The sequence below is a fragment of the Nicotiana tomentosiformis genome, chromosome 5 (assembly GCF_000390325.3).
Source record: "Nicotiana tomentosiformis chromosome 5, ASM39032v3, whole genome shotgun sequence".
In the NCBI taxonomy this organism is placed as follows: domain Eukaryota; kingdom Viridiplantae; phylum Streptophyta; class Magnoliopsida; order Solanales; family Solanaceae; genus Nicotiana; species Nicotiana tomentosiformis.
The window spans coordinates 92,609,882-92,633,020 of NC_090816.1; the positions used below are offsets into that span (position 1 = coordinate 92,609,882).

At 39.3% G+C, this 23,139-nt stretch overlaps 2 protein-coding genes and 1 pseudogene across 2 annotated transcripts; 1 reads left to right on the forward strand and 2 right to left on the reverse strand.

The window, feature by feature from the left end:
* Positions 1 to 1,907: 1,907 nt before the first annotated feature.
* On the forward strand, positions 1,908 to 2,005 carry LOC117280545 (small nucleolar RNA R71; annotated as a pseudogene).
* Positions 2,006 to 8,068: 6,063 nt separating this feature from the next.
* Positions 8,069 to 9,588, reverse strand: LOC138892794 (uncharacterized). The gene is made up of 4 exons (XM_070176533.1): positions 9,496 to 9,588; positions 9,082 to 9,453; positions 8,933 to 8,983; positions 8,069 to 8,173 (listed from the first exon to the last, which is right to left on the reverse strand). Exons 1-4 carry the CDS (start codon positions 9,586 to 9,588, stop codon positions 8,069 to 8,071), a joined length of 621 nt encoding a protein of 206 aa, XP_070032634.1.
* On the reverse strand, positions 9,589 to 9,930 carry LOC138892795 (uncharacterized). The gene has a single exon (XM_070176534.1). It carries the CDS (start codon positions 9,928 to 9,930, stop codon positions 9,589 to 9,591), a length of 342 nt encoding a protein of 113 aa, XP_070032635.1.
* Positions 9,931 to 23,139: the final 13,209 nt, after the last annotated feature.

The window sequence follows — 23,139 nt, forward strand, 5'->3', positions numbered from 1 at the left end:
AAAAACAAAAATTAATATACATACATACATACAACATACCCCCCCCCCCCCATCCCACACTTTAAGTTGTTGCATGTCCCCATGACATACAATTAAAAAGCATAAGGTAAAGAAGACTTCCCGAAACATCTAGTCTGGGTGTGAGTCAAAGTCGGGCTCCATTCCTCGCACCCGAACCAATGCACATATCCATGCCGATAGCTTCTTCTTAGCCTTCTTGGGATACACCCCACACTTATCTTTCTCGCTCTGTGCAGCCTTCTATTTTGAGCCCTTCACTTTCCACTCAACACTAGCAGCTCACTCTCCTTTTGTGCCCCCTTCGCTATATTTATCTCAAAAGTCATAGTTTCCTCACCCGCTCTAAGCATGAGTTTCCTCTCGTGTATATCTTATATAGCTCTACCCGTCGCTAAGAATGGTCTTCCTAGGATGAGGGAGACCTCCTTGTTCTTCTCCATATTCACCACTATAAAGTCTACAGGAAATACAAACTTATCCACCCGAACTAACACATATTCCATTATCCCCTCGGGTATTAAAGTCATTTGGTCTGCCAACTACAAAGATATGGGTGCAGACCTTATCTCTCTAATCTCCTTCTCCAGTTTATTGTAAATATATAGAGGCAATAGATTAATTGAAACACCAGAATCACATAATGATTTATCAAAATTGATAGTTCCTAATGAGAAAGGTATAGTAAAATTCCTTGGATCTCCACACTTTTGTGGGAGTTTGTTTTGCAATATCGCGTTGCAATGCTCCGTGATCTTCACCACTGAGGTCTCCTCTATCTTCCTCTTATTTGTAAGGATATCCTTCATAAATTTGGCATAAGCAGGCATTTGTGAGAGAACTTCTATAAATGGTAAGTTTACATGAACTTGTTTCAGCACATCCAGAAATCTCGCTAACTGTTTGTCCAGCTTTTCCCTACATAGCTTTTGAGGGAAAGGTAAAGAAGACATATGCTCGCTCTTCTCAGGTTACTCACTTCTCGATTTTTCTTCCTTCTTCTTCTTCTTAGTTCTCATAGAGCCTTTATTCTTTTTATCAACATCATTCTTTAGTTGCTCCCCACTTTCTTTTTCAAGTATCACCTCTTTTTGGATTGGGGTGGGATCTTTCAACACTTGCCCACTTCTCAGATTTACAACATTCACTGTTTCTTTGGGATTCTTTTTCAGCGTTAGTGGGGAGAGTGTCTGGAACCCTCTCAGATAATATTGTTGCAATCTATCCCACTTGTCTCTACAGGTTTCGAAGACCAGTGCCAATTCTCTGACAGCTACTCCATGAGCGTCCAGCCTCTCATCTGCCTTGATAATGAAGGCCTTCATTAGATCCTCTAGACCAGGCTGAATGGGCTATTAAGGCTAAAATTGTTGCTTCTGCTGATTTTGGTATGCTGGAGATCCTTGTCCTTGTGGTCTAGAGTTATTTTACTGCCAAGCATTCGCAGTACCTCCAGGTGAACTATATGAAAACCCGGGGTACCGCTGACCCATTGCATTGAAATTGTAGTTTCCCTTAACATTTACTTCCTCAGTTAAGGCTTGACACTCATGAGTAGGGTGTCCTCTTCCGCATATATCATAGGCTGCATGAGGCTCACTTTGTATCGAGGCTAAGGTCAGCTTCCTTATTTCTTTGTCCATAGCATCAAGTTGTACCTGCACAGAGGTGTTATCATCAACCTGGTGAAGACCAGTTGATCTCATTCTTTCTGCACTCTAAGAGGACCACTGATTTGCATCTTCAGATAACTCATCAAGAATTGTAACTATATCCTTTGGAGTCTTCTTCATCAATGGGTCTCCAACTGCATTGCTCAATGTTCTATGTGAGGCCGGTGTCAATCCATCCCAAAAGTCCTGGAGTTGCATTCAAAGTTCAATTCCGCTATGTTGACACTTTCGAATATTCTCCTTAAACCTCTCCAATGCTTCAAAAATAGTTTCCCTATCTTTCTGGCAGAAGTTATGGATTCCCTTCTAAACTTGCCCATCATAGCTGAGGAGAAATATTTATTAAGGAATTTTCTGGTCATCTCCTCCCATGTTCTGATTGATCCCGTAGGCAAGCTTCGAAGCCACTGCTTTGCATCATCTTTGAGTGTGAAGGGGAATGCCCTCAAGTACACCGCATCTCGTGATACACCAATATATTGAAAGGTGTTTATAATATCTTTGAACTCCATTAGATGTGTGTTTGGATCTTCGGTCGGCTTCCCTCTGAAGACACAATAATTCTGAAGGGTTTGAAGCAACCCTTGCTTCAACTCGAAATTATTTCCGAACTAGTATGTAGACAAAGGTTGATTTTGAGCAATTCTCTGACCCTCTCTTCTTCGTAGATAATCTGTGCATCTCTAGTAGATGCTTCATCAGCATCCCGTGTAGCTTGTTCCCTTCGTTGGGCTGCTTCTTTCGCTGCCAAATCTACATTATCCTCACTATTTCCAGCCATAAGTTCTTTGGTTGAGGGTTTCCCGACCTTTTCTGATGTCTCGATGAGATTTCCTTTCTTTCTCGGTTGTCACAGTTGTTTTTCAATTTGTGGCTCGTATGGTAGCACTTCCTTCGCAGAAGTTCGAGTCATGCATGTATCTTAGCCTGTAACATGCGTACAGTCTTGAACACCAACTGTAAAAAGAGAAAAATAAAATTAAATAAAAAACAATTCATGAATTAGTACTACAAACTATTTCAAACACTATTAATTGCCAATCCCCGGCAACGACGCCAAAATATGACGAGCGCAAAATACCACTTAAGTTATGCTCGTTTGTCAAAGATAGTATAGTATAATATCGTATCCACAGGGATTGAAGTTAAATGGGATTTTTGTAGTTTCTAGATTGATTTCTATCCAGGAGAATCAACAATCGATATTTATATGATTAATAACTAAAATTAACTAAGAATCTAAAGCTATTAACTAATGACTATCGAAACAATGAATAAGCAAAGAAGGTTACCAATGGGAGAAGATAGAATGTTGATAGGATAGGTGCAAGATAATTGTTCAGGATCTAACTCTAGATAATTCACTTCTAATGTTCAAGTGAGTCTCTCGAATTCACTCAATTATTAGTTTAAACGTTTAGTACAAACTCCTCTCTCAATTAAGCTTCAACCCCACAAGATGAACCAATTTAAGCCATGTGAAGATATGCAAGAATTTGTAGTGGATTGGTCTTTAGGAGAACCTCTTTCGATTATCCTCCTAACTAGGTTTAATCAACAATTCAACTAGTCTCTTTCGATTACTTAGAAGAATATATAAACTCAGCCAACAATACAATGCAAAGATATCACAAGTTATGCATCTCTCGATTACATGAACAAGTGAATATAGATGCAACGATTAAATCTTCCAAAAATGATACAATACATAAAACTAGAGTTATAATCCACAAACAATCATCAATACAATAAATCCATCATTCCCTAAAGGAACTTACTCCATAGATATGGAGAAATTCATCACAAATAAAATTAAAGTATAGGAAAACATAAATTCAATCCAAACTCGGGTCTTGACTGAGGAGAGAATGATGAAATCCTTGTGCTTTTGATCTTCCCACTCCTCCTTAACCTCCTTAGGTCGAACATGTGTCAAAAGTCCAGAAATTAACGTTTTCCATGTATTTATACCAAGTAGGGTTGGGCCCAAATGAAATCACCCTTTCTTAGCCGAAATAGGAAAACTTGTAAACTTATTGCTTTTTATGTGTCGCACTGTGCGTAGCATTAGTGCTTTTTCTTGTCAGACCACAGAAACCCAGCCTTTGAACTTTGTCAATTCCTAACACAAAATTACACTGTTGCGTCGCACTAGTGCATTTCTTCAGTTGTTGCTTCTTCCTTGATTTTTGACGTCCAGATGTGATCCTCGATGACCGAACTCGTTCCCTGCTTAATACTTTGGGCTTCTACACAGAATTCAAAGCTCTAAATAGCTCGAATTAGTTTCACAACATCTACATAACTCGGAATCACTCCTACCAGACATAAAACACACTATAAGTACAAAATACTAGCAACTAAAGCTCAACACAAGTAAAGTATTGTGAATTAGAGTGCAATAAGCTACTAAAATACGGGATTATATCCTACCATCAGTATTAACAATTCATAATCTCAATCACAATCTTTTCTTATACGGCCGCGTGAGTCTTACATTTAAATAGGTTTTGAAAACAGTTTTTCCGAAATAGCTACACACACTTTAGCCCACCTTATGACATCGCGTGGCTTCACGTAATTCCGTTACAAGAGATGCGCACATAAGTCCCACCTTATACCGCCGCATGCAAATTAACCCTTATCCTTATACCACCGCATGCCCGTCAATAATAATAACTCGCACCACAAGTGCCCATATGTCACAACTTTTCAACAATCAACAATATCATTATTTTCCACAACATTAGCCCATGGCTCAATCACATTGTGTACAAGAATATCAACAACAACAATGAATGTAAAATTCTCAAAAGAAAGAAGTCCCAACAATAAACAATGTTGCCTCAACATGATAACGGCTTCCACAACTTCAACACCAATAACTCAACAATGAGATAGATAAAGTATAACCACGATATTAATAAGAATAACTCACAATAGAAGAGATAACATGTAACAATGACTTCAAATAATGGAAATCAACAATGAAAGAGATAACATGAAAAATAACTTCAAATAATAATAATCAACAAGAGATAACATGAACAATATTTTCAAATAATGAAAATCAACAATGAAGAGATAACATGTGACAATAAAAGAGGCAACAAGTTCAACTAAAGCATGAGAGCTATTTATCAATTAGGATGTAGAACAAGTGTTAATGAGTCATCTAAATCATGTAAGGATAGACTAACTCAAGCAAGAATAAATAAACTATGAGAATTTAGAACATGATATGACATTTCAATTAAAGCATGGAAAGAGTCTAAGTAGCCTAAACCGGTCAAATACCACATACAACCCGTGTACCTACTTGTCACCTTGCGTACACAGCTTTCACATAACTCAAAAGACACAATCAATCCCAAATCCTAAGGGTAGTTCCCCCACACAAAGTTAGGCAAGATACTTACCTCAAGTAGGCCAATTCAACTCTCGGACATATCTTTTCCCCTAAAATTCACCTCCACACAACTCAAATCTAACCAAAATCAACGTAATATCATAAACAATGCAAGAGAAATAAATTATAATAGATAAAGCTATGATCTTTACACTTTTCTTACAAAGCACAAAAGTCAACCTGGGACCGCCCGGTCAAAACCTGGGGTCCAATGGTAGATTCCGACTACCCATAACCCCACGAGTTCATATATGTATTTAGTTTCAAAATCCGAGTCCAAATCAACTTTCAAAACTCAATTTCTTATTTTTCAAAATTTTGACCAAGTTTCACAAATTTTCACTTTGATTCACATGATTTTGATGTTAAAATCTAAGATCTATTAATGGAATATGATTAGAAATAGATTAGAATCACTTACCCAAAGTTTGTAGGTGAAAATCACCTCTCCAAATCGCCTCTACCGAGTCTTGGGTTCAAAATGAGAGAATGTTTGAAAAATTCCATCTCCCAGCCCTTTCTTTGAGTTGTCGCATTTGAGACACAGAGTTTGCATTTGCCAACCCTCGTGATTGCGGAGCACACTCGCATTTGCAAACCCTGACATCCTCCTTAATTGTTGTAATTGCAACAAGAGGCTTCGCAATTGCAAAGCTGTGAACCTCGCAAAAGCGAAAAAATGTTGGCAATTGCGAACTAAGTAAAAAATCGACAGACTTTGCAAATGCGAAGTGGGAAGTCGAAATTGCAAAATCTGAGCCCCCACTGTCACCTTTGCAATTGCGTGGTTGTGCTAAAAATTGCAATAATAGAGCACCAGCAGTTCATTTCAATTCAAAACCATTCCGAACATGTCTGAAACTCATCCGAGCCCTTGGGGCTCCAAACCAAACATCCACGCAATTCTAAAAATATCATACAAAATCGCTCGCGAGATCAAAACACAAAAATAAAATCTAAAACTATGAAACGAATACTAAAACGCATGAATTTCAAAATAAAGTTCAAGAATCTTTAGAATTACAATTAAACGTCTGAATCCTATCAAATCAAATCTAAAGGATACCAAATTGTGCAAACAAGTTCTAAATAGCGTAACGGACCTATTCTAATTTCCAAAATCAAATTCTCAACTCGATACCTAAATGTCAACCTACAGTCAAACGTTTTAATTTTAAATTGCCAAGTTTTGGCAAAATAACACAAATCAACTTACGGACTTTCGAATTCAATTTCGGGCATACTCTCAAGTCTAAAATCACGATAAGAAGCTATCGGAGCCAATAAAACACTATTCCAGGGTTATTTTAAAAAAGTCAAAGTTTGGTCAATATTTCTACTTTAAACTTCTAAGTAAAAAATCAAAGGGTCCAAATCAACTCGAAGGCTTTCCGGAACAAAACTAACTGAACGTGAAAGTCATAAAACCATAAACACACATGTGTGAAACATAAAAAGGGAAACGGGGAATAATTACAAAACACGCCCGATCTGGTCGTTACAGATGATGTTCCTAATGGGATGAGAAATTTGATACTTGTAAGGTTTCACAACCAACTGATTTTCTCTAGATGTCACTTCAATGTGTTTTTGCTGAGGAATATGTTCATGGAAAGGTTCCCTTGAGGTTTGAGTATTAATTCCTCTTTGTTAAGTTCCCCCGTCAGGTTGCGCTGGGTGGAAGGACCAGTTCCATCACATGTTCCTTCTTGTGGTGCAGCTTCAGGCTGGGATGTGGTTTCATTTGTGTCTCTTACCAGCCCAATTTGTTTATCATCTTGTTCATGCCTCTTAGAAAGAATATTAGTTTCATAAAAAATATGTACACTTTCTTCTCCACACATAGTTCTTTTGTTATATATCTTATAAGCTTTACTATGTGAAGAATATCCCAAGAATATTCTCTCATCACTTCTGGGGTCAAACTTACCCAGGGAGTCTTTTCCATTATTGTGCACAAAGCACTTACATCCAAATGCCTTAAGATGGGATATATTTGGTTTTCTCCCTTTAAGTAACGCATAGGGAGTCTTATCAACAAGAGGTCTAGTCATGCATCTATTTATGATGTAGCATGAAGTGTTCACAGCTTCTGCCCAGAAGTTGTGAGGAAATTTACTAGCAAGTTGCATAGTCCTAGCCATTTCCTCCAAGGTCTTACTCTTTCTTTCAACTACCCCATTTTGGTGAGGAGTTCTAGGAGCAGAAAAATTATAATCTATGCCATACTCATCACAAAATTCAGAAAATTTAGCATTCTCAAACTCAGTGCCATGATCATACCTAATTGATGCAAGTTCATTACCTAGTTGTTTATGAGTGTTTCTAACAAATGAAGTGAACATATCAAATGCTTCATCTTGTTAAAAATAGTGTCCAAGCAAACCTAGAGTAATCATCAACAAGCACCATAACATATCTCTTACGACCTCTGCTCATTGTCCTCATTGGTCCACACAGATCCATATGGACTAGTTCCATCATCCTGGTAGTACTCACCATTTTCTCACTTTTGAAAGAGGATCTTACCTTCTTTCCCACAAGCCTCACAAACTTTATCTTCCTTGAACTTGATGTTAGGCAGCTCTATCACTAAATCCTTGGAGATTAGTTTGTTGAGTTGACTCAGACTTGTATGTCCAAGTCTCTTATGCCACAGGAGGGGATCATTGCCCAACACACTTAAGCAAGTGAGTTCTTATTTGAGAGTGTGGACAGATCCACCACATATATATTGTTCACTCTTTTTCCCTACAAAACTATCTTGTTAGTGGAAAGATTTATCACAAAGTATTTTGTAGAGATGAAGGCTACCATATTTCCTCTATCACACAGTTGTAATATACTTATCAGGCTGTATTTCAGTCCATCTGTCAAGTACATTCTCAATGGAGTGAGAATGATATTTACCTACCTTTCCAACCCCAATGAACTCACCTTTCTTTCCATTTCCAAAGGAAATATTACCTCATTTAAGGTCCTCAAGTGAAAACAACTGGTTCTTGCTTCTTGTCATGTGCTTTGAGCATCCACTATCCATGTACCATATTTGGCTGCTTCCTTTCACTTGGACCTGCAAAAGAAAAATACGGGTTAGTCTTAAGAACCCAAACTAGTTTGGGTCCCTTTCTATAGGCAAAAGGAAAAATCATATTCTTTTTAGCCCAACTTGGTAGCCTATTTTTCCCTATAATAATTTTTTGTTCTTTTGACTTGCCTTTTCTTTTGCAGTGCACTCACTCTTATAGTGACCAGTGTTACCACATTTAATGCAAATTTTATTCTTAGGGAGTGTGAGGTACTAGCTTTTGGGATCCCATTTAGGTGCAGAGTTCTCGAAGCCAAGTCCCCTTCTGTTGCTACTACGGTATTTTTGTATCCCTGAAAGTACATCAGAGGACCTGTTCCCTTTACAATTTATGTCTAACTCATGATTAACGTTATTCAGGTCCTCCTTCAAGACTCTTACTTATTCATCCCTTTTATACAACTCATCTTTCACTTTACCAAAATTTTCTTCTAGCGTGAGTTGTGTGTTACCATCTATCTTTTTACCTGTTCCTAACTACATTTTTAGATTTTCAGATATAAGTTCTAGAACAGTTGTATCAAGTGCATGAACATGGTTCTTCAACACAGCATTTTCATTTTTAATTTCACAAGCCCTAAGATCCAGGTTTTTGCACTTTTATTTTAAAATGACACACTTTTTTGACAGTTGTTCCTTTTCATTATTCACATCTTCAGACTCATCAATCAGCTATAGTAGTTATTCATATAGTCTTTCTTTAGACAAAAACATAATCTTATCTTTTAGTTGGAAGACATTTACCTTTATTTCTTCATCAGATTCTCCAACAGCTATTATTGCTCGTTCATCATCCTCGTTATCATCATTATTGGAGCTTCATCTGAGCTATCTCCCCAAGCAGCAACCATTGCCTTGGTTTATCCCTTGTTGTTTCCTTTATTGGGATTAACCTGTTCCTTCTTTCGGTTCTTTCGTTCAACTCTATCATTTTTCCATTCAATTTCCCACAAAGGACAGTTCTTGATTATGTGTTCAGTCTTTCCACACTTGTAGCACCCATTGTTAGCCTGCATCTCTGGAGCTCTGGCCTTGTTGTAGCTTCCACTTCTTGAATAACCCTTTCCACTCCTTAGGTATTTCTTGAATTCTTTGGTGATCATTTTCATTTCACCATCTTCCAAGTTAGAAACTTCAGTAATTCTGAGTGCCAAACTTCTCTCCTTCTTAGGTACATCCATTTTCATGGTTTGCCTTCTAAGTTCACAAGCCTTGAGATTTCCAATCAATTCATCCAAAGGATGTGTAGCAATATTCTTTGATTCCTGAATGACGGTGATCTTGTTTTCTCATGTGATTGGCAGTACCCTAGTTAGTATCTTCTCAACCCTATCATCTTCAGGGATAATCCTTCCAAGAAACTTTAGTTCATTTGTCAATGTAGTGAACCTTATCGACATCTACTGAATGGTTTCTCCATCTCTCATGGCAAACTTTTCATATTCAGAGAATAATAGGGTTCCTGTTGATCTTTTTACCAGAGTTGTTCCTTCATGGGCCACTTGCAGTATGTCCCAAATTTGTTTGGCAGTGGAGCAGCCTTGGATTCTGCTATACTCATCTAGACCAATTCCACAGACAAGCCATTTCTTGTCTTTGGCATTCTTCTCCCACTTCTTGAAGTCCTCAGCATTGCAATCAGCTCTTGTTTTTGGCACATCTTCTCCTTCAGCATTTTTGTTCAAAGTAGGCAGTGGAGCATGAGTAATTATGTCCCATAGCTCGTAGTCTTCTACCTGCATATGATCGCTTATCCTTGTTTTCCACCAGGAGTAGTTGTAACGACCGGCCGGTCATTTTGAGAATTTGCGTCCCGTTTAGTGGTTTAAGGTCTCAAGCAGTTTTGCCTCATGTATTATGACTTGCATGTGGTCGAGTTCAATTTTTGGATGATTCGAATTGATTTGAAGAACAATTCTTGTTTTAGAAGTTTAAGTAAAAAGAGTTGACCGGAGTTTGACTTTTGTGTAGATGACTCCAAAATGGTGTTTTGATGATTTCAATAGCTTTGTATGGTAATTTTGGAATTAGGCGTATGTCCGGATTTGGATTTGGAGGTTCGTAGGTTGATTTGATGCATTACATTGAAGGTTTGGAAGGTTAAGAGGATTGACCGGGAGTTGACTTTGTGGATATCGGGCTCGGATTGCGATTCCAAGAGTTAGAATATCTCCTTTATTTCCTTTGGGACTTTCATGAAAAATTTGAGGTTACTTCGAAGTATTTTGATATGATTCGGCACGAGTTGTAGAAGTTGAAAGTTTAAAAGTTTGTTAAGTTTGATTTGAGATGAGATTCATAGTTTTGATATTGTTTAATGTGATTTGAGGCCTCGAGCAGGTCCGCATTATGTTATGAAACTTGTATGTATGTTCAGACGGGGTCCCGGGGGCCCCGGGTGTGTTTTGGACGAGTTTTGGATTGTTTCCATGATTTTGGCAAGTCTAGTTATGGTGCGTCGCATCTGCGCATTTTGGAGCGCAGGTGCGGGGTCGCTTCCACAGAATTTGGGTCACTTTTGTAAAGTTAGGGCATGTTCAGGTATTCCGCTTCTGTGGGTGAGGAACGCAGGTGCAATATCACATCTGCGAAATAACGATCGCATATGCGAAATAGAGACCCCAGATGGTCATCCGTTTCTGCGGAGTTTCTGGCGCTTCTGTGGTGTCACAGGTGCCACCCCCTTTTGTGCAGGTGTGCGTTCTATCCTGGTAAGTGTAAACCACATGTGCGGATATTGTCTCGCAAAAGCATGAGCGCATATGCGCATTTTTGGGTCCGCAAAAGCAAAAGTGCTAGGCAGAATGTTTTATATCTCGAGAGTTTGGCCATTTTTATCATATGTTGAGTTGTAGACCTCGGTTTTGGACAATTTTACAAGGGTTCTGCACGTTTTGGATTGACTGAGTGTTCTTTATCCGTATTTGATTATATTTCATGATTTCATCTTTGTTTTTAACATTAAATTAGTGATTTGAATGGGAGAAAATGAGAATTTTTGTATAAACTTTCAAAAATGTAAGATTGGATAATTGGATAATTTTTGTATGGTTGGACTCGTATCGGAATGGGTATTCGTATTTTTTGAATTTTGTCGGGTTCCGAGGTGCGGGCCTGGGGTTGAATTTTTCGTTTTCAATAAAGATCGAAACTTTATTATTCGGAATTATTTTCTATGATTTTTATTTATGATATTAAGTTATTTTTGCTAGATTTGAGCCATCCGGAGGTTGTTTTACACGAGAAGGTCATTTTAGAGTATCGGTTTAGCTTCTATGAGGTAAGTATCTTGCGTGACTTTGTGTGGAGGAACTAGCCCGTAGGATTTGAGTCGTTTGTGTTATTTGTGTCATGTGAAAGTAGTGTACGCGAGGTGACGAGTACGTACTCGGGCTTATATGTAAAAATTGACCGGTTTAGACTCTTAGGCTCCTTTCATGTATTTATTTGGAATTTTTAGTGCATGTTGTATCTTTTATTCATCATGTTTACTATCACATGCTTTATTTGAAGTTGTCGTTACATGTCACATTCTTTACTTGTCGAGTTTGCTCTTATATGCTTTATTTGAAGTTGTTACCGCTTTTTGCATTATGTTATTTCCTTTTGTTACCAGGTTATTCTCATGCATTTAGACGTAGTATTAGTTCGTGCCATCTTTATCATTGCTAGCCTAATACATACACTAGGAGTCGAAGTTTCCATTTCATGGAAATACTTTCACTATCGAGTTTATCCTTAAACAATAAATTAGAATTGAGGTTATCGAAAATCATTAATCCATTTAATTGAATTTGTGTTTAAAGGGGGTGTTGTTCCTTTTTGAGTTACTTTCCCGTTATTTTGTTGTTATTGAGATTCTATACACATTGTGTTTGAGTCGTGGGCTATTTGTTGGGGAAATATTGATATTTTTGGACCTTTGGAAAGGTTGTGGAAGATGGTCACTTGTGTTACGAGTTGATATGTTGTGTTGTTATGGTGTTAGCATTTGTGAATTTGTTGTGTGGCATGGTTGTTGTTATACGGAGTATAAGGGTGGCATTTTACTGTTGTTGTTATGTGGGGCATAAGAATATCATCTCATTGTTGTTGAATGTACGAAGAGATAGGGGTGGCTATTGTGTTATTGTCCGGGTGGAGAGATAAGGGTAGCTATTATACAGAGTGATACGGGTGGCTATGGTAGATATAAGGTTGGCTAACGATATTGTCAGGGCGGAGTCATACGGGTGGCTATCGGAGAGATAAGGGTGGCAAATATGAGGGATGATGTGTGATGGTTTGGGGACATTTTGTTGGTGATATTCGTGTGATGGTAGGCTTTTCCTTGTGTATGTCATACACCTTATGTGACTTGTTGTGTTGCTTCGACGAGCTACTTGATATCTTTGATATTACTTATTTTCTAGGGTTGTAGTAGTAAACCCGTACAAGCATACACCGTAGCATGCCACATATACTAGCTCAGGAGTATGAGACTTGAATTTCATTAATCATGCCTGTATGTTCTTGTATTATCTGCTTTCATGTTGATATTGAGCCTGTGACCATACCGGGAAGATTGTTATATTGAGCATGTGACCACGCCGGCAGATTGTGATTGTGAGTTTGTGACTATGCCAGGCGGATTGTGATTCTGAGCATGTGATCATGTCGGGCGGATTGGGATATTAGCACGTGAATTATTCGTGCGATTGTGATTTGTGATGTGGTTATAGGGTGCCGTGAACATATGATGGTGGGTTGAGACCCGTGAGTTGTGACTATGAGATGAGGTATCACGGAGTGAATTTCATTGTGAAGCTTGTGTTAGAACGTTTTGATTTATTGGTTGTCCTTGTGTTCCTTATTTAGTTACAACGATACTTCTCGGTGTTCTTATTGCTTTATCGTTTACATCACATGTTGATTCTTGTTGCCATTTACTGATTTCTGCTTTCCATCATTAGCTTTATATTTCTAAACTGCAGAGGTTATTTTTCCTAGTGAGTGTCTTGACTGATACCTCGTCACTACTCCACCGAGTTAGTCTTGATACTTATTGGGTACTGACTGTGGTGTACTCATACTACACTTCTGCACATTTTTGTGCAGATCTAGGTACTTTGGAGTCTATTGATTGTTAGATAGCGGATTAGATATTGTTGTGGAGACTTCGGGGTTTACCTGTCATTGCGTTCGAAGGCCTCAGAGTCACCTTTGGAAGTTATTTTTGTACAGTTTATTTCTATTCCGAAACAGTTGTACTTAGATATTTTTTAGTGAACTCAGTAGAGCTTATGACTTATACTACCAGTTTTGGGATGTTGTATATCATATTGGGATTGTTGGCTTTGTATAGAAATTTTTGTTTAATATTTAGTAGTTGTTTGTTGAATTTTGCCATTAATTCATTAAGTGTTAGGCTTACCTAGTCTTAAAGACTATATGCCATCACGATATCCTACTGTGGGAAATTAGGGTCGTGACAAGTTGGTATCAGAGCCCTAGGTTCAGAGGTTCTACGAGTCATAAGCGAGTTTAGTAGAGTCTTGCGGATCGGTACGGAGACGTTTGTACTTATCTTCGAGAGGCTACAGAACTATCAGGAAAATTCAATCTCTTTCATTCATGTCATGCAGATTTGTTGATTTTGAAGTTTGAGCCTTTTATCTCTATTCTCTCACAAATGGTTAGGATACGCGTTACCAGATTAGTAGAGCAGAAACCTGTGCCCCCTGCTAAAGCTGCGAGAGGCCGGGGCCGAGGCTGAGGTAGAGGCCGAGGAGGGGCACGTGCCCCGCAGCTAGAACACTTGCTAGAGCAACAGTTGAGGAGCCACTAGTAGCTCCGGTTGGGGGACAGGCACCAGAAGCGCCTGTTGTTACCCCCGAACTTTAGGAGACTTTAGCGCAGTTCCTGAGTGTAAGGCCCTGTAAAATTTCGTAAAGGAATTTAAGGTTTTGTGGTGCTGAGGTAGGCTTATGTGTGTGAGGATTGTAGAGAAGGCAATTCTGCGATCAAGTTTGCGACCGCAGAACAGGTTTGTGGGCCGCATATCCATCGCATAGTTGAGCAGAAAGATGTTAAATTTTGAAGGTTGTTCTGTGGTCTATTATGCGATCACATAGTTGCTTCGCGGACCGCATTTCAGTTGTAGATTTGGCATGAGGAAATATGAAAGATGATTCTGCGATCCAGTTTACGATCGCATAACAGGTGTACGGACCGCAAAATTATCGCATACTGATTAAGCCAAGTCTAATTTTTGGGCATCATTTTCGCGGCCCATTTTGCGGGCAGCATATCGATTATGCGGTACGGTCTGCGACCGCAGACCTGGTTTCGGCAAGTTTAAGTTTTAGAAAAAGGCTTTGGGGGTCATCTTTAAGGGTTTCATTTGATATTTTTAGAGAGAGAAAGAGACAACCTAGCCATTTTGTTCATCAATTCTTTCTCAAGGCTTGAAGATTCACAAGGACAACTCACAAGGTCTGCATCTAAGAGATAAGGTTCTATATCCTAGTTTTTAATTTCGAATTTGGGGTGGAAGATGGTTAATGGAAAGTATGAATCTTGGGTGTGGGGGTATTATTTATGTATGCATGTACTATCAAGGTTTGTGGAAAGATCATTGAACTAGTATGAGTGAACTCTTGGTTTTGAGTTAGTTGTGGGGTGAAGGAAATCTTGTAGAAGGATCTTGTAACTAATTTGTACACATAGTGTTTGATAAAATGCTCAAATGAGTTGGACTATGAACTTCTTCCTAATTATGGTTCAATTTTGATAAAATGCTCAAATGAAGTTGCTGAGATTTCTGAAATATTGTAGTAATTTAATAAAGCTCAAAGAGAGGTATGTTGGCTAAACTTTTCTCTTAGTATTGAATTCCCATGATGTTCTTGTAAGTCCGGGGATGCTTATTATAAATTGAATTATTCTGAATAAGCCTTATGTCCAAAAGATATAGACTCAATATTTATTCTAAATGTTCCTATTGTGTTATGTGCTATTTGAAAATGTGCTCGAAGCATGGGTTGCGTATCTAATTGTTATAACTTCAAGTCGTGACCCAAATAAAAGCTATTATGCCAAATTTTATAAGAAATATCAATGTGCTTAACATTCGTATTTGCTCACATGTGGACTTAAAGTCTTGAATAGAAATGCTTTGTTGTTGATGATCCATGATGATGTTTGAAAGTGAAAGAAGCGAGTGTGAGATGTAGAAATGTGGCCATCGTTCCAAGAATGAGAATTACATTTGTGGCCAATAGTGTCAATGAAATGAAAGAATGTGTGAACATTATGAGATGAGTTTTAACTCCTTTATATAATAATGTCATTGATGTCCTATGATCACCCGTGGCTAGTACAAGTAAGTGATAGTGTGAACATGAACTGTGGTCGTTTGCCAAAATGAGAATCATGAGGCATTGTATGTTCCAACGATTTCAACTATAGTTGTATGCTTCGAAAATAATGAATGTAAATGACTTCGATGTTAAGTCACCGAGAATCATGAACTTAACTAGTGACCTTAAGATGACAGAGGTATATAATGAGGTGGAAAAGAGACGTTCTATGCTAAATGATGATGAACCTTAAGAAAATAAATTGGGTCTATGTGTCATTGAAACCTACTTAGTGATTTTCCATGCATGTGTTAATGTAATGAGCTATGTTTCTCCAAGATGAGCATGAACATGAAGTGTTCTAATGATCCGGGAACTTACAACCTTAAAAGTAGTGTTAGACATGTCGCTTGAGTTTATATATGGTTATGTGCATAAAGATGTGTTATGAACCCTATGGACGGTCTATGAAATGCATAGGTGTATTGTATATGTGATCCTATGGACGGTCTATAAAATGGATAGGTGTATTGTATAAGTGATCCTATGGACGGTCTATGAAACGCATAGGTGTATAATATGAATGAATCCCTATGGACGGTCTATGAAACGCTTAGGTGTGTAATATGAATGAAACTCTATAGACGGTCTATGAAACCCATAGGTGTATAATATAATATGTGAACCCTATGGACGATCTATGAAACACATAGGGGTATAATATCATATGTGTACCCTATGGACGGTCTGGTGAGACGCATAGGTAACACGAACAATAGGTGCCACTTCCATTGCCCTTGTTTGTACATGTTGGTACTTTTACATTATATTTTGTATCCCACGCATAGTTTATAGGGCACGCTTGACCCTAAAAGAAGTTCAGAATGATGTAAGTATAATAAGACTTGACATGTGATCCTTGGGTCACTTTGTAGTTTCTTGACGAAATTTATTTTGCCTTTTATTTGAGTTACCGTATTTCCATATGTTGTTCTGTCTGCCTTACATATGATTACTATTCCATATGTACTCACGTCCCTTTTGCTAGGGGTGCTGCATCTTTTAATGGATGCGAGTGGTTCCATAGCAGGCAGTATCGATCAGTGATAGCAGTACATCCTCCTCTCAGCTGACTTGGTGAGCCCTACTTCATATCAGGGTCATGTATCTTTTGTTTGTCATGTATTGTGTTTTAGGGTATAGTTGGGGCCTTGTTACCGGCACTATCCTAGTACCCGTTAGAGGCACCGTAGACATGGTGTGGGTTGTACGTTGGTATTGGGAAGGTCAAACTAATGATGTTGTAATTGTATCGCATGTTCCACTTCTAAACTATGGATGTGTAATGTAATGTTTTGGGGACTTATAAATGAAGTAGCTAATAGTAATGGATTGGTGTTGTGTACATGATCTTCGTATTGTCTAATTAATAAAAATACATATTTTCGTTATTCATGGGTGAGTTTGTGTAGAAGTAAATATAGCAAGCTTACTCGGTATGGTTATCCCCGTTGAGCGCCGGTCGTGCTCCCCGAAGTCGGGGCGTGACACTGAGAATGTTTGGTACATTGACTCAGGCGGGATTGATCTTCATTGCACAAGCTACTTTGCAGATTGGGGGAGGAGTTTAGACTCCCACCACCCATACTCCAGAGCACAGGTCTCATATTGGTCAGGTTTTGGGTGTGGTGCCGGTAGAGCCTGTTGTTCCGGTTCAGCCTGGGATCAGGGCACGGGCATCAGAGGAGGAGAAGAAGAGGCTTGAGAGGTTCAAGAGGTATAGTCCACCTACTTTAACTGGCACAGCTACCGAGGATGTACAAGGATTTCTAGAGAAGTGTCACTATATTCTCTGCAGCATGGGTATTGTGGAGGTGAGCAGAGTTGCTTTTACAACGTTTCAGCTGTCGGGGGCAGCGTATCAATGGTGGCATGTTTATAAGGAGGTTAGACCAGCCGATGAAGCACCACCCTCTTGGGCTCAATTGTTAGAGATGTTTTTAAGGGAGATTGTTCCCGAGACCCTCCGGAATACGTGGCGCACAGAGTTTGAATAGTTGTATCAGGGCACCATGACGGTGTCAAAGTATGCCATCAGGTTCAGTGAGTTATCCCGTCATGCACACACTTTGGTGATACAGTTAGAGAGCGAGTCCGCAAATTTACTGAGGGGCTCAATTATGATCTTAGATTCAGCATGGCTCAGGAGTTGTAGATTCATACTCCATTTCAGTGGGTGGTGTAGATTGCCAGGATGTTAGGGCGTATTCAGAGTGAGGAGAGGGAGGATAAGGAGACCAAAAGGTCTCGAGGTTCTAGAGGGTTTAGTTGATTCTGCTCTTCAGTTATGACCCATCATGGCGGAGGTTCGGGCAGTCAGCCATTCCGGTCTGCACTTCAAACTACTTGTGGTGCTCCAGTTAGTTAGGGTACTCGTATGGGGAAGTCATCTTTTAGTGCACCATCAGTAAGGGGTTCCTACAACGGTTATTCCAGTTATTCGGCATAGACTCAGTACGAACAGCCACGCCCGCAGAGGGATTATTATGAGTGTGGTGATACTAGGCACATCATGAGAGATTGTCCCAGACTCGGGAGAGGCGGATTTCATTAGAGCACTCAGGCTACTCCACCTGCACAGACAGTTAGAGGTGGAGGACAGGCGGGTAGAGGGCGCCCTAGAGGGGGAGGCCCAGCCCGTTGATATACTTTCTATGGTTGGGCTGAGGCCGTTGCACCAGATAGTGTTGTTACATATATGGTTTCTATTGTTATAGAGGAGAATCATTCTTTTTTTGATTTGGTTCTGCTTATCGGGGTGAGTCCTCTTATCTTGCTTCACATATGGGTGAGTTTCGTGATTTTGTACTCTGCTTATGTGTTTCCCATGTTGGGAGATTCTATAGTAGTAGTCCATGTTTATCATTTTGTTTTGTTCACTATTAAGAGCTATGAGACTAGAAGTGACCTTTTGTTACTCATTACGATCGGTTTTGATGTGATTTCTGGATGGTTTGGGTTACGATTTGTGATTTAGACGCTCTATCAGTATGGGAAATCTGTTACGTGTTGTGATTTTGTTTCACAGAATTTAGTTAGTGGAAGGTTTCAGTTGGTATGATGTGTATTCGACTTGTGATTCAAAGCTGAGAATGGTTTGATATGTTTGAACTGGGGTGCGTGTCGCGGTGGAGTTATATAGGGATGAGATCCTTGAGATTAATTCATATGTTCTGATTCTCCCTTGTAGAATTGATTCGCAGTATGGTACTGATACGGAGTTGTGCCTGTCAGGCTTGTTTGATAATTCTCTCGTGTGTTTCTCTTTGCATATTCAGTCATATTCTCGGTGTGCTTATTGGGTTTTAGCTTGCGAGGTGTGTGCCCAGGTGACATTACATGTGACTTGTTGATTTGAGTGAATGGTCATGGAATCTCCATATTTCTTGCATCGCTTTCAGTGTTGTGAAGGTTTGGAATAAGGTTCTAGTTGATATGAGGTTAATTGTCAGTGCTAGATTGGATTATGGGCAGCTTTGGTGGTCAGAGATGTTGTTATGGGCATATGTGTGATGTGTTACGTCGTGTGGTTCTACCTTGTGGGAGTAGGCATGAGTTGATGAAGCTGGTTGAGGTTGATACCGTGTGTTGATGTGGGAATCGGGTCTTTGGGAAATGATCGAATAGTGAAAACTTTTATTCTAAGGCTTATTAGTGTGGGTGGAAGGAATAATTTTCACTTGAGATAGTGTTGTCGGGCCAATGTGTATTAGGGTGGCGTGGAATCACTCGCGAGTATATGTATGGTGAGTCCAATCAGTGATTTGATGACTTCGAAATGGTTCTAGGCACGTTCGAGGACGAACGTTTGTTTAAGAGGGGGAGAATGTAATGACCCGACTGGTCGTTTTGAGAATTTGTGTGCCGTTCGGTGGCTTAAGGTCTCGAGTAGATTCGCATCATGTATTATGACTTGTGTGTGTGGTCGAGTTCGGTTTTCGAATGATTCGGGATTGATTTGGAAGAACAATTCTTATTTTAGAAGCTTAAGTGAAAAGCGTTGACCAGAGTTTAACTTTTATGTAGACGACTCCGGAATGGTGTTTTGATTATTCCAATAGCTTCGTATGGTGATTTTGGACTTAGGCATATATCCAGATTTGGATTTGGAGGTTTGTAGGTTGTTTTGATACATTTTGGCGAATATGGGAAAGTTAAAACTTTGCAAGGTTGAGAGGTTTGACCGGGAGTTGACTTGGTGGATATCGAGCTCGAATTGCGATTCCAAGAGTTGGAATAGCTCTATTATTTTATTGGGGACTTGCATGCAAAATTTGAGGTTATTCCCGATTGATTTGATATGATTCGGCGCGAGCTGTAGAAGTTAAAAGTTCGTTAAGTTTGATTTGAGGTTGTTTGATGTGATTTGAGGCCTCGAGCAGGTCCGCGTTATGTTATGGAACTTGTTGGTATGTTCGGACAAGGTTTCGAGGCCCCCGGGTGTGGTTTGGATGAGTTTTGGATTGTGTCCATGGTTTTGGCATGTCTGGTTCTGGTGCGTCGCATCTGCAGATTTTGGAGCGCATGTGTGGGGCCGCTTCCGCGGAATTTGGGTCGCTTTTGCGAATTTGGGGCATGTTCAGTTCTTCTGCTTTTGTGGGTGAGGAATGCAGGTGCGATATCACATCTTTGAAATAACGATCGCAGATGCGAAATAGAGGCCCCAGATGGCCGTCCGCTTCTGCAGAGTTTTTGGCGCTTCTGCGATGTCGCAGGTGCCACCCCCATTTGCGGAGGTGCGCGTTCTGGCCTGGTAAGTGGAAACCGCAGGTGTGGATGTTGGGTCGCAAAAGCGTGTACGCAGGTGAACATTTTTGGGTCCGCAAAAGCGGAAGTGCTTTATATCTCGAGGGTTTGGCCATTTTTATCATATCTTGAGTAGTAGACCTCGGTTTTAGGCGATTTTGGAGGGGTTCTTCACGTGTTGGATTGGGGTAAGTGTTCTTTATGCGGATTTGATTATATTTCATGATTCCGTCTTTGTTTTTAACATTAAATTAGGGATTTGAATGGGAGAAAATGAGAACTTTTGTATAAACTTTCAAAAATGTAAAACGATGATTTGAAGGCCGATTTGATGCCGGAATTAGATAATTTTGGTATGGTTGGTCTCGTATAGGAATAGGTGTTCGAATTTTGTGAATTTTGTCGTGTTCTAAGGTGCAAGCCCGGGGTTGACTTTTTAGTTTTCATTAAAGATCAAAGCTTTATTATCCGGAATTATTTCCTATGGTTTGTATTTATGATATTAAGTTATTTTGGTTAGATTTGGGCCATCCGGAGGCTGTTTCACACGAGAAGGCCATTTTAGAGTATCGGTTTAGCTTCTTTGAGGTAAGTATCTTGCCTAACATTTTTGTGGAGGAACTACCCCTTAGGATTTGAGTCGTTTGTGCTATTTGTGTCATGTGAAAGCTGTGTACGCGAGGTGACGAGTACGTACTCGGGCTTATATGTGGAAATTGACCGGTTTATACTCTTAGGCTCCTTTCATGTATTTATTTGGAATTGTTAGTGCATGTTGTACCTTTTATTTGTCATGTTTACTATCGCATGCTTTATTCGAAGTTGCCGTTACATGTCACATTCTTTACTTGTCGAGTTTTCTCTTATATGCTTTATTTGAAGTTGTTACCACTTTTATCATTATGTCATTTCTTTTGTTGTTGAGTTACTCTTACTTGAAATTGTTGTATATGATATCCTTTTGTTTTCGGGTTATTCTCATGCATTTAGACGTAGTACTAGTTCGTGCCATCTTTTTCATTGTTAGCCTAATTCATACACTAGGAGCCGAAGTTGTCGTTTCATGAAAATACGTTCACTATCTAGTTTATCCTTAAACAATAAATTGGAATTGAGGTTATCAGAAGTCATTAATCTATTTAATTGAAGTTGTGTTTAAAGGGGGTGTTATTCCTTGTTAAGTTACTTTCCCGTCATTTTGTTGTTATTGAGATTCTATACACATTGTGTTTGAGTCGTGGGAAATATTGATATTGTTGGACCTTTGGAAAGGTTATGGCCTATGGGCACTTGTGTTACGAGTTGATATGGTGTGTTCTTGTGGTGTTAGCATTTGTGAATTTGTTGTGTGGTTTGGTTGTTGTTATGCGGATTATAAGGGTGGCATTTCACCGTTGTTGTTATGTGGGGCATAAGAGTGGCATCTCACTGTTGTTGAATGTACGAAGAGATAGGGGTGGCTATTGTGTTATTGTTTGGGCGGAAAAATAAAGGTGGTTATTATACAAAGTGATACGGGTGGCTATGGTATATATAAGGATGGCTAATGATATTGTCAGGGCGGAGTCATACGGGTGGCTATCGGAGAGATTAGAAAGGCAAATGTCAGGGATGATGTGTGATGGTTTGGGGACATTTTGTTGGTGATATTCGTATGATGGTATATTTTTCCTTGTGTATGGAATACACCTTATATGACTTGTTGTGTTGCTTCGATGAGCTACTCGATGTCTTTGATATTACTTGTTGATTGGGGCTGCAGTAGTACACCCTCAAAAGCATACACCGCAGCATGCCACTTATACTAGCTCAAGAGTATGAGACTCGACTTTTATTGTTCATGCCCATGTGTTCTTGTATTATCTATTTTCATGTTGATATTGAGCAAGTGACCATACCGGACGGATTATGATATTGAGCCGGTGACCAAGCCGGGCGAATTGTGATTGTGAGCATGTGACCAAACCAGGCGGGTTGTGATTGTGAGCCTGTGATCATGCCGGGTGGATTGGGATATTGGCACGTGAATTGTCCGTGTGGTTGTGATTTGTGATGTGGGAACAAGGTGTCGTGAGCATATGATGGTGGGTTGAGACATGTGACTTGTGACTATGAGATGAGGTATCACGGAGTGAATTTCATTGTGAAATTTGTGTTTGAACTGCTTGATTAATTGGTTGTCCTTGTGTTACTTATTTAGTTACGACGATACTTCTCGGTGTTCTTATTGCTTTACTTTTTACATCACATGTTGATTCTTGTTGCCATTTACTGATTTCTGCTTTCCATCATTAGCTTTATATTTCTAAACTGCACAGGTTATTTTGTCTAGTGAGTGTCATGACTGGTACCTCATCAGTACTCCATCGAGGTTAGTCTTGATACTTACTAGATACCGATTGTGGTGTACTCATACTATACTTTTGTATATTTTTGTGCAGATCCAGATACTTCGGAGTTTGTTGATTGTTAGATAGTGGATCAGATATTACTGTGGAGACTTCAAGGTATACCTGCCATTGCGTTCGCAGGCCTCGGAGTCACCTTTGGAAGTTATTTTTGTACAGTTTATTTCTATTCCAGAACAGTTGTACTTAGATATTTTCTATTGAACTTCTTAGAGCTTATGACTTATACTACCGGTTTCGGGATGTTGTATATCATGTTGGGATTGTTGGCTTTGTATTGAAATTTTGTTTCATATTTAGTAGTTGTTGGTTAAATTTTATCATTAATTTAGTAATTATTAGGCTTATCTAGTCTTAAAGACTAGGTTCCATCACGACATCCTACGGAAAGAAATTG

Coding starts and splice junctions, on each gene's coding strand:
- LOC138892795 (XM_070176534.1), bottom strand. CDS start 9,930: ATGCAGGTAGAAGACTACGAGCTATGGGACATAATTACTCATGCTCCA.
- LOC138892794 (XM_070176533.1), bottom strand. CDS start 9,588: ATGTCGATAAGGTTCACTACATTGACAAATGAACTAAAGTTTCTTGGA. Junction 8,984..9,081: donor AGAACCGAAAGAAGGAACAG/GTTAATCCCAAT, acceptor GATGATAACGAG/GATGATGAACGAGCAATAAT. Junction 8,174..8,932: donor AATCTGATGAAGAAATAAAG/GTAAATGTCTTC, acceptor TTTCTTTTGCAG/GTCCAAGTGAAAGGAAGCAG.